At 33.1% G+C, this 18,261-nt stretch overlaps 2 protein-coding genes across 2 annotated transcripts; both read left to right on the top strand.

Annotated features, from left to right (window-relative positions):
• The first annotated feature begins 11,911 nt into the window (after positions 1 to 11,911).
• LOC141708370 (2-methylene-furan-3-one reductase-like) lies at positions 11,912 to 13,604 on the top strand. Its single transcript, XM_074511974.1, has 3 exons — positions 11,912 to 12,226; positions 12,394 to 12,877; positions 12,983 to 13,604. The coding sequence occupies exons 1-3, from the start codon at positions 12,053 to 12,055 to the stop codon at positions 13,273 to 13,275; spliced, it is 951 nt and encodes a 316-aa protein (XP_074368075.1). The 5' UTR covers positions 11,912 to 12,052; the 3' UTR covers positions 13,276 to 13,604.
• An 802-nt stretch (positions 13,605 to 14,406) lies between these two features.
• On the top strand, positions 14,407 to 17,094 carry LOC141708369 (cytochrome P450 704C1-like). The gene is made up of 5 exons (XM_074511973.1): positions 14,407 to 15,038; positions 15,541 to 15,822; positions 15,943 to 16,269; positions 16,391 to 16,591; positions 16,687 to 17,094. The coding sequence occupies exons 1-5, from the start codon at positions 14,517 to 14,519 to the stop codon at positions 16,867 to 16,869; spliced, it is 1,515 nt and encodes a 504-aa protein (XP_074368074.1). The 5' UTR covers positions 14,407 to 14,516; the 3' UTR covers positions 16,870 to 17,094.
• Positions 17,095 to 18,261: the final 1,167 nt, after the last annotated feature.

The following is an 18,261-nucleotide window of genomic DNA, read 5'->3' as shown; positions in this document are numbered from 1 at the left end:
AATTATGATTTAGTCCTGCATGCAAAAATTTTCTTGTATAATTATATGGTTGAGTGGATGATCAAGGATAAAAGATATTGATTAAATTAATTGTCAGAAATTAATTTAATTAATGGACATGCGATATTTAAACATGGGAAATTTAGTAAGCAATTAATATGGGAGCCGAATTAAATGATTAATTTACGGAATTAGGAAAGGTAGTGCAAATATTAATTCTTTAGTGGATTGAATTAATATTTAATGAAATTGAGCTTGGCCCAGAATTTCATTGGAAGGCCCGAACTAATGGTCCATGATCCTTACTATAGCCTATAAATATTCTCATTCTCCTAAAGCTAGGGTAAGACACACAAAAACGAAATCAGATACAAGGGTTTGAGAGAGGCAGCCGTTTTTCTCAAGGAGCAAGCTAGGGTTTTGGATTTTCGGAGCTTTAAGGAGAAGTACACCTTGGGAGATCGAAGCCCACACTTCGTCCAAGGAGAATAAGGGAATACAGTAGAAGACGTGGACTTGAATCGCTTGCCCTGTAGCGATTAAGGTTAATATTCTGTTCGTACTCTTTTAGATATATCATAAAACACAGGGCCAAGATTCTATTGTCCCAATAATAAGAAATAAGGCAAGACTAGTTGCAAAAGGATATTCATAGCAAGAAGGTATTGATTATGATGAAACTTTTGCTCCAGTTGCAAGACTTGAGGCAATCAGAATTTTTCTAGCCTATGTTGCTCACATGAAATTTAAAGTGTTCCAAATGGGTGCGAAGAGTGCATTTCTAAATGGTGAAATTGAAGAGGAAGTTTATATTAAACAACCTCCAGGGTTCATTGATCCAAAATATCCAAATCATGTCTACTTACTGGATAAAGCACTCTATGGACTAAAGCATGCTCCAAGAGCCTGGTATGAAATAGTTGCTCAATTTCTGTTGGAAACTGGTTTCAAAAGAGGTACAATTGATAAAACTCTAATTTATAAGTACCATGGTAAGGACTTGTTGTTAGTACAGATATATGTTGATGATATCATTTTTGGTTCTACTAATGATAAACTCTGTGAGAGATTTACAAAGCTAATGCAGTCAAGATATCAGATGAGTATGATTGGAGAATTGAGTTCTTTTTTGGTTTACAAGTAAAGTAGACAGATGAAGGCATCTTCATAAATCAAGCAAAATATATCAGGAATTTACTCAAAAGATTTGGAATACAAAAAAGTTCAGCTACAACAACTCCCATGGTCACTGCAACCAAGTTAGATTTAAATACTGGTTCATCAGTAGATATAACTAAGTACAAAGGTATGATTGGCTCACTCCTATATTTGACTGCTAGTAGACCTGATATCATGCATGCTACCTGTCTCTGTGCAAGGTTCCAAGATGATCCAAGGGAACCACATCTGTTAGTTGCAAAAAGAATTTTTAAATATCTCAAAGGCACCATGAATCTTGGATTATGGTATCCTAAATATTCATATTTTAAGCTAATTGGATATTCAGATGTTGATTTCGCAGGATGCAAAATAGACAAGAAAAGCACCTCTGAAAGCTGCCAATTTCTTGGTGGCATATTGGTTTCTTGGTTTAGCAAGAAATAAAAGTCAATTTCCACATCAGTTGCTGAAGCTGAGTACATTGCTGCAGGAAGCTGTTGTGCTCAAATACTTTGGATGAAGAATTAATTATTGGATTATGGGTTAGAATATTCTCAAATTCCTATATATTGTGATAATCAAATTGTTATTGTAATGACAGGAAATCCAGTACAACATTCAATGACTAAACATATCAGCATAATGTACCATTTCATAAGGGAACATGTAATGGAAGGTACAATGGAGTTGCACTATGTGCCTATAGATCAACAGTTAGCAGATATCTTCACCAAACCACTCTATGAAGCCACCTTTACCATATTGGTGAATGAATTGGGAATGATTTAAGTATAATTCTCAAACTCTAATGAAAAATTGTGATCTATAGTAGATAATTAGAGTGGGGTATCTTTATCTTATGTATCATTATTTGTTAAAATCTGATAAAGTGTTAAACTCTGATGCCATGTATTCATGCTATTTGTTATTAATCGATTAAGTCAAGCTTAAACCCTGATAGTTAAACTCCGACAGTAGTTGCATGATAAACTTTGATTATGTGAATAAGTACTAATATTGGTCAAAGGTGAGTTGACTGATAAATCCTGGCAGTAGCTAGTAAAATATTGATATTGGTCAAATCCTGATTGACCATTATATTATGATAATATTTTGAATTTATTCAAAATTCTTTTTGTTAGTATTTTAATTAGAGTTGTGATGTAGTAGAATTAGTGGCAAAAATTTGAATTGATTACAGTGTTAATTGATGGCCTGAGGATATGGAAAACGATTGAGTTATCTACCAAACATCACGTTTGGTAACTATGCACGTATTAACTGTCATAATTACATGCTTTCATGATTACTGTTCAGTCAATCATATTATGCCATGTGTCCCACAAAGGTGAAATGTTTCCGAGTATTGGAGTAGGGTGTTAAAAAAATCAATTTTTGATTTCTAATTATCACTTTATCACTTATTGATTATCTTCTTACTCTCTTATTCTCTTTTTCTCTCGAGCTTAAAATCTGTAACCCTAATCAGTGTTTGAGCAAATTACTTACAGAAACATCATGTCTTCACCTACTACTTCTACACCTTTCACTCATGGTGGTGCCAAATTTGGCATAAACAATTATACTGCTATCCTGGACAACAATGGGATAAATTTTGATTTTCATATTTTTCAAGATTTCTTAAGGATGAGTGAAGTTGGGTATGCTCTTACAGATCCAACAACTATTTTTAGAGATCAGGTTCTAGCTTTATGGAGGAATGGTCTATATGATGACGGAGGTGAAGCAGGCAATCCAAGCATCATTTTTGAGTTTGATGACAAGAAGAGGGTTGTAACCCCACAGACAATGCATGATGCTCTTCATCTTCCTGCTCCGACTTCTTATGCAACTTTTGTAGGAGATGCAGAAATGAGAAGGTTCTTCACATAAATTGGCTATGACAAGGATATGAAGAATCTTGGCCAACTGAAGAGAAATGGGCTAAGGAAAGAATGGAATTTCTTTTTTGATTGCATTACAAGGGCATTCAACAATAAATGCATAAATTTTTATGATATTCCAATCATGACACATCAAATTGGGTACTCTCTAATTCATGGTGTAAATTATGATTTTGGTAGACTTGTTTTACAATTCACAGGGGATAGATTAAAAGCTGATAGTAATATAGTATATTATGCTAGATTTTGTCATTTGATTTTTAATGCCTGTTTTCCTGATACCCCAATGCCTGCTAACCAAATTGTGTCAGTTTTTAAGCTCACTAAGAGAGCTTTCTCTGATCTTATTTCTAAAGATTCAGAAAAGATTGCTCTAGCTCCTTTGAGGTTGCCAGTGATTTCCAGGAACTTGCTAATTGCAAGGCTTCCTATGACTTATGGTTTTCCTAACCAAGAAAGTGCTAAGCTGCAGGAAAATAGTTGGTAACCCACCTGTAACTAACCCCAGCACTGCAACCCAAACACTTTCTCAAACACAATCCACCTCAGGTGCCTCCCAAAAGAGACATGTTGTAAAAAGGAAGAAACCAGCAAAAGCTGATTCTAGGTTTATTGTTTCAATTGAGAACCCACATGACATTATTGTCCAGTCTGCTAGGCCTTCTAGTCAAAGAGCTAGTGCTACAAATGCTGAAGTAGCACAGAAAAGGGGTTCAGTACAAGCTTCTCATTCTTCTAAGCCTTCAAAATTTGTTAAGAGAAAGCTTGTGCTAGTTGAGTTAGAATCAGAGGATGAGGACAATGATACCTTATCATCTAAGTTCAAGAAGTTAAATCTTAATTCTACTCAGAATCCAGTTGTATTATCAACTAATAAGGGCGGTGATGTTGTTCAATCTGATTCAAGCCCGAGACTAAGGATCAAGAAGAAGAAATTTGTCAAATCCTACATTGCTCAAAGTCTGATGCAGATCAAGAAAAAACTTGCTGAGGAGACACAGGGTGTAACTACTGGTACTAATCAGTGGGCTAGCCAAATTACTGAAGCACCTGTGACAATTAGCGTGCCTGCTATGAGCAATACATATTGAAATTATCAATAGTCTACGAGGGCTACCGTTTTTATTTACCCGCTTTTCTGGATTTCCGAGGACGAATCTATCGCAGCGGTATTTTGCATTTCCATGAACGTGATCTAGCCAGAAGCCTGGTCGTCTTTGCGGAAGACGATTCCCCAGCAAAAAAGAAAAGTGTGAGGGAGATCACTCATGAGCAAGTGGAGGAATCTGTCAAGAGGCTGCAAAAACAAAGATTATTTCCTGGATCAAGCACACAAGAACCTGTATCTCAAAGGGATACAACACCTACTACAAATATTGATCCTGTCACATAAGAACCCGTACTTCAAAGTAGTGCAGTAGACATTGAAGATATAAAGCCTCTTACTCAATTGATAACTCAAGAATGGCATGAAGTGGAAGCTACCAAGGTTTATGAAAGAGTTTCTCAAATCAAGGACTTTTGTAAGAAGATCGATCCTCAAAGATACAATCAGACAACTGGATTTCATCAAGAAACTATACAGGAGTCAAATAATGATACTAAGGAGAGGGGTACATAAGAACCTGGGTGTCAAAGTCATCCAGAAACTCCTGAATCTTCTGCCCCACAAGAACTACTACCTCAAAGTGGTAGTGAAGGCTTAACTCCTGATCCAGTTGTCTTAGCAACTGATCCTGAAGGAAGGGTACATCCAACACCCACATCAGTCAAACTTCTCTCAGTTCAACCCTTGAATGTCTACAAAGAAGCTGATCCTTCAGAAGCACAAGGTGCACAGAGTATTAAAGATGCAGCTGTTGAACAACAGTCTGTAGACCCTCGGATAAACTCTGATGTGCCAAATGCTGATACTTTCCCTGAAGGTCTAAGTACTGATACTTTCCTGCAGTCCACTCACATCTCTATGTCATCCACTACAACAATCCATGTTCTTAATGAAGGGCAGTCCACTCATTTTATTATTCCACCATCTATAATTCTCCATGTTATTGCTGTTGATGTAGATGCAGAACAGTCCACTCAAAATAAAGCCATCATTGCAGAATCACCACATCACTCCACTAGTATAGAGGTTTTGGGGATAAATGCTAAAGTTTCACCTCATATAGCCACTATGCTTGAAGATCGGGAGTTAAATGCTGAGGACATGACAGTTTTTGAAGCAGCTAATTCTCACACAACTCTAATTCCTGATGATTTGCTAAATATTGATGTTGGGTATGAAGTAGCTCAGTTCATTCAGAAGCCAGTTGCTGATGGAGAATTTGTACATGAAAGTGAGTATAATGATGGGGAAGATATCAAAGCAGAATTAAATCCTGATGAGGATAAACTTTTCTTTCCTAAAGACATGCCTAAACATGAAAAGAATAGGAGATTAGCTGAGCTTGATGCTAAGAAGAGTAGCGAGTTTTCTGATGCATAATAAAATTCTAAGTAGAAGGATGTTTCATATCCTATCTCTGTTGTTACTGCTTCTAAACATCTGGAAAGAGCAGAACAGAGCATTGCAAATCCTGATATTATGACACATCTCAAAGCTTCCATAATTTTGATCAAATCAGTACAACATACTCAGTCTCAGGCTAATACTCAAATTGATAAAGTCAAGGAATCCTTTTTTGAAACCAAGATGACCACAACCAAGGAGATCCAAAAGCAGTTAGCACCTCTTATTTCTAGACATGACAAAATGGAAGCCAACCAGGTTAAGTTGGAAGCTACTCAAGCTAAGATGTCTAGTCAACTGGATGAGGTACAACAGCTATAGAGCTCATTATTTCCCTCCTACTTGGTGATGATGTCAAAAAGGGGGAGAAAGTGTTGAAATCTAAATACAAGCAGCTCCAGTTGAAAGATGCTAATGACAAGGATGGTCCTGGTGGTGATGATAAAAATAAAGAAGATTGTTTTGAGGAAACAAGGAGGAGATCTGATTGGTTCTAGTGGTACATCTAAAACCACTAGTCCATCAAGACAATGTGGAGAAATGAGGAGATCTGGAAGGCAAGTCTCAAAGACTGCACAAATTCAAGAACTGACTTTGGCTAAATCTCAAACTCTGAAAGTCACAAATGCTAATGAAGACCAAGGCATTCTGGAGATAGAAGCTGGTACAGAAGTAAGTTAGTATCTACAGACTCTGAAAGTAAAAGGGAAGAAAACAACTCTATTCTACAAGGATCCAAAAATTCAAGCATTTGATTCTGAGATAAGTAGAAGAATATTTGAAAGAGAAAATCTCGGAGTTGACATGGAACAACTTATACTTTTGGAAGAAGAGTACAAAACTTTAAAGTCAGCAAATACTGATGATGTCTTACCTTATGAAGATATTCCTGGTAGCAGACCTACAAAAGGTGTGGTAATCAAGGAGGTCAGTCAAACTGATGCTGAAGGGCCTTTAAGGTCTCAAGAAATTTAAAATGCTGACAGGAGTTATAAGAAAAAGGAAAAGATTGGTGAGAAGTCAAAGCAAAAGCCTAAACCAAAATCCAAGAAGAAATCAGTATCTAAAAGTTCAAAATCATAAACACTGAAGATCCAATCTATTTAGTAGTAGCAGCTTATGATGATGCTGATGATCAAATGCCTCAGGAAGAAAATCAGCACTACAAAAGAAGAAAAATGATTCCTGGAGCTGATTGAGCTGAAAAATTGAATATGGTAACAACCTTTGACAATGCTCAAGTTATAGAAGAAATAAATATTGAAGCTCAACCAGTCACAACCTCTGATACTAAGTTGTTGATATTTCAAGTAAAATGCAAGCTGAAGTCATAAATCCTGATTCAGAGGACTTTAACTCTGATATGCCAGAATTAACTTTAGAAGAGAGGAAGAAGCTATAATGGGGAAACAAGACACCTGCACCAGTAAGAGATTCTTCTGAGACTATAAAGAAGATCTATAGTGGAAACTCTCAGTCTAGAAGAGCTGGTAGAAGAAGTGGCTTGGGCATTTCAAATGATGATACTTATGTTGCTGATGCTTTTATTCTAAGGAAATTTGGAAATCTGATAGAGATTGGTGATAATACAAAGCTTGAAGATTTGAAAAAAATTAAATCGGTTTAGATTGTGAATGATCTAGTTGGTGAAAAGATGAGCTATTTTCTGGAATCTGAAAGAAGGTTGAGGCTCACTCAAGAGAATTTGAAGAATAAACCATGGCATGGGTTGGAATTCAAAACTACATTATTTTACGTAACCAACTCTACTACTTCTAGATGGTCTGAATTTTTAAAAAACTTAGTACACATGAAGTAGAGAGAAATGACATACACGTCCAATTATATTCCAAAGTACATTCATAAATTTGGACATACTATTGACATGCCTACTGGAGGAGCCAAATTGTTTAAGTCTCTGGGAAGAGAAGTTCTTACTTTCAATCCTAATGGAAAGAATATTGGATTTCTAAAACTGGATAATTTGGCACTTGGAGAATCAAATCTACAAGACCTCAGAGCTGATGTTTATCAGAATGATGAATCTACAAAGGAGCTCAATGATATCAAGCAACGAATAGAAATGTATGTAAATGTTCTTAAAGGTCAACTACTCAAGAAATTCCTTGATGAAGCTACTGATTGTATAGAAGTTCAAGACTGAAGATAGAGTTTAGAAGCACTGACTATAAGATAGTTATTTGTTTACATTTTTGCATTTAGATAGTTTTGACATCATCAATTTATAACTTGCACATATTTCATAATACACAAGTTGGGGGAGATTATTAGAAAAAATTGATGATATCAGCTTATAAACTATCAGAGTTTATTATCAGTATTTGATATCGGAGTTTAGCAGAAGTTGACATCATCAGCATATGTCATCAGCATTTGCTGATCAGTAATTTATATCATTATTTAGTCACTTCAGCTGAAAGTCAAGAGATATCAAAGATGGAAAGAATTTGCAGAATTCAATTCGGTGAAGGACTTTACTTCTAGTAGCAATCAAATTTAGGATATGTTTCATGATTCCTTGTTGTAATAAAATATGATTCCTTATTTGATTGTGTAGCTATGTAGTATATAAGCACAGATTAGGTTAACACTTTAAGTGTCGCATATTGATATATATTTTGTGTAACCTAAAAGTTTATAATGATATATGTTCATCCTTTGAGAGATTATTTTGTAATCAGTTTTTATCAGTCAATACAAAACTATTTATCATGTTAAGTGCTTAATTCGATTTATATGCATAAACTGTATTCACCCCGTCTACAGTTATATTAAGTACCTAACATATTCTATTGTAACACATATTATAGATTGATTGTATAGTTGTGCGGTATATAAGCATATGTTAGGTTTACACTTTATGTGTTGGTTCGAATAGATATATTATTCACATAACCTAGCAGCTCTCAATGATATATGTTCATCATTTGAGAGAGTCTTTTAATCAGTTTTTATCCATTAATATAAAACCTGTTCTTCCTGTTGAGTTTATTAATTCGATTTGATTGTTTAAACTGTATTCAGGCCCTCTACAATTGATTAAAGGCCTAACATACATGCATCAATATAAATCAAAACATATCATCAAAATCAAAGCAAATCTTCGAGCAAGTGTCAATGTATTTAGGTGATGTGATCTTTATCAATTATATGTTTTACATTTAAATTCAAATTCTTCTTGTCTACAAAGCCGAACTCTTTTCCTATATAAATTCAAATATATTTTCCAATCTCGAATATGTTAAATAATATATAGGTACTAATGTATTTTTCTTTTCTATTTTGAAGATGAGTTAAAGTAAAATTTTGATTTTAATATTAAAAATATATGATCTTAAAAAGGAAACTTTGATTTTAGTATTTAAAATAGAGTAGTTCTACAAAGAAAGATAAATATTCTTTGAGCGATTCTATTTAGAATTTGTTTTTAATAGTTAAATTTTTGAGTTGGTTAAAAAAAAGAAGATAACATTTAAATATATTCTAAACATGATTGACTTATCAAATGGAAATAAGGAAATTTAACTTAATTAATTAAAATAGACGAGTTAGTTGTAAAAAGGTAATATTTAAACAAATTCTAAACATGATTGAAGATAATATTTAAACAAATTATAAACATGATTGACTTTTATCGGATGTAAATAAGGAAATTTAACTTAATCTAATTAAAATAGAGGAGCTAGTTCAAAAAGAAGGTAATATTTAAATAAATTCTAAACATGATTGAAGGTAATATTAAAACAAATTCTAAACAAGATTGACCTTTTTCAGATGTAAATAAGGAAATTTAATTTTATTTAATTTACATGAGCTCTATAAAAATAGATAAATATTATTTAAGCAATTAAATAGATTAAATAAAAATCTACTAATATTACCAAAATACAATCCTTTCCCAAACTTGAATTTCAACATATTATGTATTAATAAAATTAAAAAAAATTCTTTGTTGGGTTTAGCAAACACAAAACCAAAATTAGAAATATAAAACAAAAAAAATGTAATATCTAGACTATATTATAATATATGAATCATTGAAAACTTGGTAGTCGGTACCTCAAATTACTTAATTACATTTACCTAATTATTCATGTTGTTTTTACTTAATTGTTCTTGATTGTTTTTAAGACCTATTTATTATAAACTTATTTTAATCCTAATTAGTATATAAATTAATTAACATTTTTTAACTCAAACACGTTATATTTTTTATGTTTCCAACCTAAAACATCTCTTTTTTAAAAAAAATATCGGACTATTCTATTTAATAAAATATTATAATTACTATTAACTCATATTTAATTAATCCTAATTTATATATAAATCAAATTACATTTTCAACTAAAACATGTTACCTTTTACATTTTTCTGACTAAACAACTAGTTTTTGAAAAACATCACAAGAAACTTTATTCAATAAAATAAAATATTATAATTACTAATAACTAACCAATTAATTTTTTGAGGTAAAAGGCCTTATCTTCTTTCTTTTCTATTTTATCAAATTTGCTCCTTTTTCAAAATAACACATGTAATGTTACTTAGTGTGTGTTTGGTATTGTTGTTGCTGCAACAACAGCTTTTCACTGAAATGTAGTTAAAAAACTGTTTGGTAAAATTTAAAAACTGTTTTTAGGAAAAGTGATTTTGGAGAAAGCAAGTCTTGCGGGCAGCAATGTTAATTTCACCATCAAACCTTACCAAAATCATCATTATTTTTAATTTTTTGCATCAACACACACTTTTTCTAAGAGCACAAAATTTTTTCACACGAAAATACAAGTTAGTAGGGCTAAAAAGACTCTCAATAAAATTTTAATTTATTAGAGCATATATTGTTGACCAAAATGTGATAATGGTCCTAAAATGATGATAAATTTTTTTGTCTTGGATTCTTGGCAAAAATGACTATAAATAATTACAAATCAACATATTTTGCTCATTTTTATACCAATTTCTACCTATAATACTAAAAATACTTATCAATCTTAATTTTATTAACACCCGCATAGATATTACATAAATTTATTTAAAATATAATTAAAGTACCATAACAACAAGAATTTCAAATTAAGAGTGTTGTAATAGCATCTCCCAGTTCAACCAGTTTTCACCAAGCAAACAACCTGCATGTTTTAAAAAACACCACTTTCCTTCTAACAAGATATTATGTGTTGTTGGAGAAGGAAGCTTTTGATGTGAGAAGGGAACTGAACCTACCATTAGAGAAGGAAATGCAATGAACCAGAGGACATAGTTTTTATTGGAGTGTCTTTAAACTAGTCTCAAATCATTTAGCAAAACAAAAAAAAGTTAGTGTCAAATCAGACTCTTATGTTAAAACCTGTCATGAAGATAGGCGAATGATGTTTAATTGTCCTTAGTTAGTAGAAGTTTTTTGTTTTAGCATCTTTATACCCGTGACAGATTTATTTTATAACTATACCTTTTGCAAACAACAAAATCAAGATGTCTTCTTCATCACAACTCACAGAATAATGTCACTAGAATTGGCCAACCTGGTGCCACACCATCCTGTTTTGCTCTTATACTACAGCTGCACTACTTATACTAGCTACTACTAATTAAACATCATTAGACAAGAATTTCTTGAGTAATCAGTTCATCTAAAACCCTAAGGTTTTCCCATCTTTTGGACATCAGTACGCATGAGTTTGGATACCATATTGAGTAACGGGCTCAGAAATCCTAAGGTGTTAGAGGAAATCGATGATAGAAATTGGACATGTAATTCGATGATTACTCCTCATTTTTAGTTTGATAGTATCAGTATTTACTTAAAGTATGGTATTTCATCCATCCAAGTAATTATGCAGATCTAGAAATTGGACACCCAATTTAGGTCATAGTTAATGATATCACTGATGTTATAGATCACTTATTTTTAGTTTTGTTGATAGTTAATTTTTACTATACAAGTTAATATAAGATACATTATTAGAATCCTTTTGGCATTAGGAAAGAACTAAAAGTTGATTGCATAAGCCTTTAATAAAATCGCAATTTATAAGTAATCTATGCATTATTGGAATCCACTTGTAATCTTGTTACCAAGCTCTTGAACTTATCTGCCTTATATAGGGATGGGTTAAGTATCAAATTTACCATTATATAATTTGCGAAATTTCAAATTTATCACAGATTAATTCGAGGTCTCAAATTGTCCATTTTCACACAAAAATGCTAATTTTCGGTGATAAATTTGAGATGCCATTAGCTGATGACCGACTTGAAAAGTGGTCAATTTGAGACCCACCTACTTGAAAGTGGCCAATTTGAGACCCCGAAATTGTCGGTGATAAATTTGAAACTTTGCTAATTGATTAACGCTTATATAAACTAGATTACCAGTACTTTTGTTGCAATTTATAAACTCCATAGAAAACAACATTGTGTTTCTGTAAGAATTTGATTTCAGATTAAAAACAAAATGCAGAGAGCTTGGATCTATGAAGAACATGGCCCAAAGGAAGTACTTAAGCTAAGAGATATCGCGATTCCTCATCTCAAACACAATCAGTTACTTGTTCAAGTTCGTGCTGCAGCTTTAAATCCTATTGATTCTAAGATGCGCCAACGACCCATTGTTCCTGCATGTTTGCCTGTTAGTAAAATTCATTCTAGTGCTAATTAATTCAAAATCACATGCACAAGTTTAAATTCCAAATTGAGATTAAGAGATAGAATATAATGTAGTGACTTTGCAACTTTCCAGTGCTTTTGTTTTCCAAATAATTTACCAGTTTTATTATATGGACTGAATTGATGCAGATGATCCCGGGCTGTGACATGGCTGGGGTCGTGACAGAAAAAGGCGACAGCGTTTTGGATTTCGATATAGGTGATGAGGTCTATGGTAACATTCAGGATTTCTGCATGGATGAAGTCAAACAGCTTGGGACTTTAGCTGAGTTTATTGTTGTCGAGGAGCATTTGGTGGCTTTGAAACCGAAAAAGCTTTCATTTGAGGAGGCAGCTAGCTTACCCGTGGCAGTTCAAACAGCGATACAAGGATTCAGAACCGCAGGTTTTAAGGAGGGACAATCAGTTTTTGTAGTTGGTGGAGCTGGCGGTGTTGGATCACTGGTTGTTCAACTGGCCAAGTACTTGTTTGGAGCTTCTAAAGTTGTGGCAACAACTAGTACCACCAAAGTCAAGTTCGTAAAGAGCTTAGGTGCTGATATGGTTGTAGACTACACCAAGACTGGATACCAGGAAATTAACGAGAAGTATGATTTTGTATATGATACAGTTGGTAAATTTCTAAAACTCAGTCCATGTCATTTTCCAAACCTTCAAACTTCTGATATTCTCCATTGCCAGCTACTCTCAATTAAAATTTTAAATTTTAATATTTCAGGTGACTCGATAAATTCAAGTGTGGTGGCTAAGGATCATGCACCAATAGTTGACATAACATGGCCTCCATCGAATCCAAGAGCAATTCATTCTGGATTGACAGTTTCCAGAGAAATTTTAGGAAAGCTTGGACCATATTTAGAAAGTGGAGTCCTTAAGGCTGTGATTGATCCTGCAGGACCTTTTCATTTCTCTAATGTACCACAAGCTTTTGGATATTTAGAAACTGGAAGAGCCAAAGGGAAGGTTGTCATATCTTCTTTTCCGCGCCAGCAACCGTCCTTTTCTCTATGACATAATTATGGATAAGCATATGTTGATCGAGACACCTGAAATCATGAACTTTGTGAATAAAAATAAAATGCAGTTGAGTCTTGCATGCCTGTATGATATTGATTCCTAAGGTAATATGTATATAGCTACTTGGTTCAAATATAAGAGTAAAATACAAAAGGCTTATCTAGTACAAGCTAAGTTTTGTGGTGTAGTGTACGGACAATCGTTTAACACTTCTAAATTTTACACAAGTTGTATCTGTTGGTCTGTTGAGTGTTGTATCAAAACTTTCGAAATCAATAATCATATATATAAATAAACTGGAAAAACATGTTGGATTCTTTGGTGAAAGTATATATAACCAATTAAAAGATAGTATGAAGATTAGTGTTTGTATATAGTTCAAAACTTTTAATAACTTATGAACTACTTCTAAGTTGAATGACTTTTAATGACTTCTGAACTACTTAAAAGTCCGGAAGACTTAATTACATGACGTACAGGTAACTTAACATGGAGGATCACATGACGTACGGGTAACTAAACATGAAGGTCTCAGTCAGACTCATACTTTCCCACCTCCATATATCTTAAAATGAAGTATGTACAGAAGAAGTTTTTATTATGCAAAACCCTGATCCTAATTATACCTGCATCTGCCTTCAAATTTTGGTGTAACCGGCAACTTAACATAAAACAACAATGCCTCAAAACTGTATATGATTTTATTTTGTAACCTTCAAAGTCATTATCAAGCAAATATTGATAATCAACATTTTAACTCATTGCGTGGCTGTGTAGCACTTATCCTGATCAGCTATTTACATGAATTGTCAAACACCAACCAAGGTACACTCTTCAGAAACAGATAAAAAAGCAGTTTTCTTTCTCTGTCTGTACGACTGTATCTATATTCAGAAGTTTCTATATATATGCTGAGCATTTCCAGAATTTTGAGTCACATGCAAATTGTACATTATATAATTATAGAGACTTATTGAAATTTATTTGGTCCGTGAAATGGAAATATCAGGATATGTTTTACGTCTAGTCTGCTACTACAAGAAACCACCAATAATTCAGAGGAAGGTTGTAATGTACGCAATTTTTTCATGTAAGATATCTTAATAATTATAAAAATTGACTATCACACCAAGTACGACCTTAATCTTAGTAGAGGATACGATTTTCTAAGTATATGGTGTGTGAGCATCAAGTATCAGCTGAATGCTATTCTCATTTTCTTTACTTCAACAGAAATGGACTTTCTCTGTGCAACCTTTTCTATTTTAGCAACTGTGCTACTGCTGGTTCTCATATGCTTCTTGGCTCTACTAGTAAAAATCATCACCGGAAAATCAGCAAAAGATCATAAATACCCCCCAGTGGCTGGCACTGTGCTTAGCTTACTGTTTAACTTCAACAGAATATATGACTACTTGACAGAAGTTGCCGGAAAGCACCCAACTTTCCGGCTTCTTGCACAAGAGCAAAGTGAAATATTCACTACTGATGCTCGGAACATTGAACACATACTTAAGTCAAACTTTAATAAGTATGCTAAAGGTCAGTATTTACAAGAAAAATCAAATGATTTGTTTGGAAATGGTATCTTTGTTGTGGATGGTGTAAACTGGAGGCAACAGAGGAAGCTAGCTAGTTTTGAGTTCTCTACACGGGTCCTGAGAGACTTTAGCTGCGATATATTCAGAAAAAATGCAGTGACATTGATTAGAACTGTTTCACAGTTATCCATGACGAATGAGATCATTGATATACAAGTAAGCAATCTCATACTAAATCTTACAGAAAATTCTTTGAGACATATATGGATCCAAGTATGTGTTAATGTATAATATTATTTGAATTCATTGTGGTTTTATTTATATTTTGACGTTGCTTCAGCTGGTTACTGGATATTAGGGAGATATATATGTCTACACATGCACGATTCCATTCGTGATTTTGATTTTTTGTTTCACATACTTTCGACAATTAGTATTTAAGCATCGGAGTTCGAGTAAGGATGTTTACATGTATAATATCATTACAGTATAATGTGATAGCTCTAGTTATCATATTAGTTTCATTGTTGGGGACAATTTATCTTTTTACTAATTATATGTTGGCTATACAAGCATATCTTATATATTAATCGATAATATATAGGTTGATTATAAGCATAAAGTTTGGAATCTGACTTTATCTTAAAAGTAAGTTTCAGGTCTTCTCATCTAAAAATAAAGACCTTTAAAAGATGTCTTTTTAACTTTTATTGTGCAGGACTTGCTAATGAAATACTCCTTGGATTCAATATTCAAAGTTGGGTTTGGAGCAGATCTAAATTGCATGGAAGGATCAAAAAGAGTTGGATCCACATTTCTCAAGGTGTTTGATGATGTTACTTCAGTGATATATTGGCGATACGTAGATCCAACTTGGAAGTTGCAGAGGCTTCTTAGCATTGGCTTTGAAGCTTCCCTGGCGAAAAACGTCAAATACCTCAACAAATTTGTGCAAGAACTAATCATCAAAAAGAGGGAACAGATGGAAACGCAACAAAATGTGAGTGATTGCTAACCATATACAATATTCTTATCTGACTTGATTTCTGAGTGGTGACTTGTTATTTTTCATATGATCATATCTAAATTATTAATATAGTTATGATCTGATGTTTGTTAGAATGACAAGGAGGATATACTTTCAAGGTTTCTGATTGAGAGTAAGAAAGATCCAGAGAAAATGAATGACCAATATCTGCGGGATATAATTCTGAATTTTATACTTGCGGGGAAAGATACTACAGCAAATACTCTTTCATGGTTCTTTTATATGCTCTGCAAGAATCCACAGGTAGAAGAAAGGATTGTACAAGAAATCAAAGCGACTATACAGGGGAACAGCGTTGATGAGTTTGTGATAAATATAACAGATGAAGCACTTGAGAAGATGCATTACCTTCATGCTGCATTGTCTGAGACATTGAGGTTATATCCTGCAGTCCCAGTTGTAAGTTCTCCTTCAGCAGGAAATGAAGTTTTTAATTGTGCTTAGTGGCAGGAATATAGTTCAACACTACAATGCTATAGCTCTTATTTCAACAATGTTACGTGTTTCATTTTTCTGCAAGGATGGAAGGTGTGCAGAATCTGATGACATTCTTCCAGATGGCTACAGAGTTAAAAAGGGAGACAACGTATACTATATAGCGTATGCAATGGGCAGGATGACCAACATCTGGGGAGATGATGCCAAGGACTTTAAGCCGGAAAGATGGCTCAACAATGGGAGTTTCCAACCTGAATCACCATTCAAATTCATCACGTTTCATGTACAAAGCACCTTTTAGTTTTTTCTAGTGTCATTCATTAGTTATTGCGAAATCACAAGACCAAATCTGACATCTTCTGCTCTGCTAATCTGTAGGCTGGGCCAAGAATTTGTCTTGGGAAAGATTTTGCTTATCGACAAATGAAGATAGTATCAATTGGGCTTCTTCGCTATTTCAGACTCAAACTAGCTGAGGAAAGAGCTATAATGTACCAACCTATGTTTACACTACATGTTAAGGGAGGTCTACATCTTCTTGCAATTTCAAGGCCAGGTTAAGTGAATTTCTAAATGCAAGAAGAGAGATTGCTTCTTGGAAACATTACATTACAGGTTTAAAAATTACCAAAAGCACGGACCTTAACATTAAAAAAAATGTAGTGTTTGCATGTAAAATGTGTATGAGCATGTAATATTTGAATATGCAATTGTTGTGTACGTTATTAATTAGGACATGTGTAATATTTGAATATATAATTTAGAATGCATGTTATTATGCTACTATTTACTGATAGGATGAAAAATTCTCCAACTGGGATTGCTGATTGATTGCACCATAAAACCAACTAGGACACCTCATTTCTCATTTCCCAGACCAATTAGATTGAGGAACTCAAACAAGTTAGCCACTAAATGAGCATGTTTAAGAAGACCCTCCAAATTTATTAAAATGCACACATTGTTGTATGTTGATTTAGTGCATTTTTTTGTACTGTCATGAATTTCCACTACCGTAACTTGTGTTAAGGACTTAAGGGTTCTTTTTTCAATTCATTTAATATGAATTCTTTGTTTATAAAATAAATTATATGAGTGTGTTTGTTGATATTTAAAGGGCCTCGTTATATAGCCTCCAAAATAGTTGGAACGGGTCTGCCAAGCGCGGGGTACTCTGAATCAAATTTTAATGTTTCAGGTGACACAGAGAATTCAAGAGTGGTTTAAGGATCATAAATTTATTATAGTCTACATGTTGATGAAGACACCTGAAATGAACTTGTGAATAAGTAAATGAAGTTGCGAGTTACATAACTTGTATGATGATACTCATAATAGTTTCATATTGTAATATTCATTAATTTTTATAATTTGATTAATAATATAATAATAGAAAAAATATTAAAATTAGATTAGGATTGGAATTTAAAATTGAATTAGACTAATAGACCTAAAATTTGGATCAGATTCTAACATGTACTTGTATTAAGATATAGGGTTTTGTATCATTATAAATACACCATATTTTGTATTACTCGTTTTTAGTGTCCGTTTAAGAAATCTTAAAATAAATAATTTATGATTTAAAATGTATAAGTTAGTTATAAGTGATAAGTAGATGAAAACTTATAAGTTATATAAGTGTTTGGATAGTTTATTTATAAGTCAAAATATTTTTTTACTTAAATAAATTATAATAAAAAAATTTAAATACAATTATCTAAATTTGTGAATTTAAAATTCAAATAATATTTATAAACATATATTTAAAACTAAAATTAATAAAAAAAAATAAAAAATCAAAATAAGTGGGGGAAAAGTACGTCGTTACTAACATACAACTTATTAGCTTATAAGTTGTAAATCCAACTTATAAGTTGGGTCGACAAACACTCGTCGATAAGTACTTAATGTCTTATAAGCTAATAAGCTACTTATTTGGGTTACCCAAAC

This window comes from Apium graveolens, chromosome 2 (assembly GCF_009905375.1).
Source record: "Apium graveolens cultivar Ventura chromosome 2, ASM990537v1, whole genome shotgun sequence".
In the NCBI taxonomy this organism is placed as follows: domain Eukaryota; kingdom Viridiplantae; phylum Streptophyta; class Magnoliopsida; order Apiales; family Apiaceae; genus Apium; species Apium graveolens.
The sequence above is the reverse complement of the archived record's forward strand: the minus strand, read 5'-3'. Positions and strand labels throughout refer to the sequence as shown.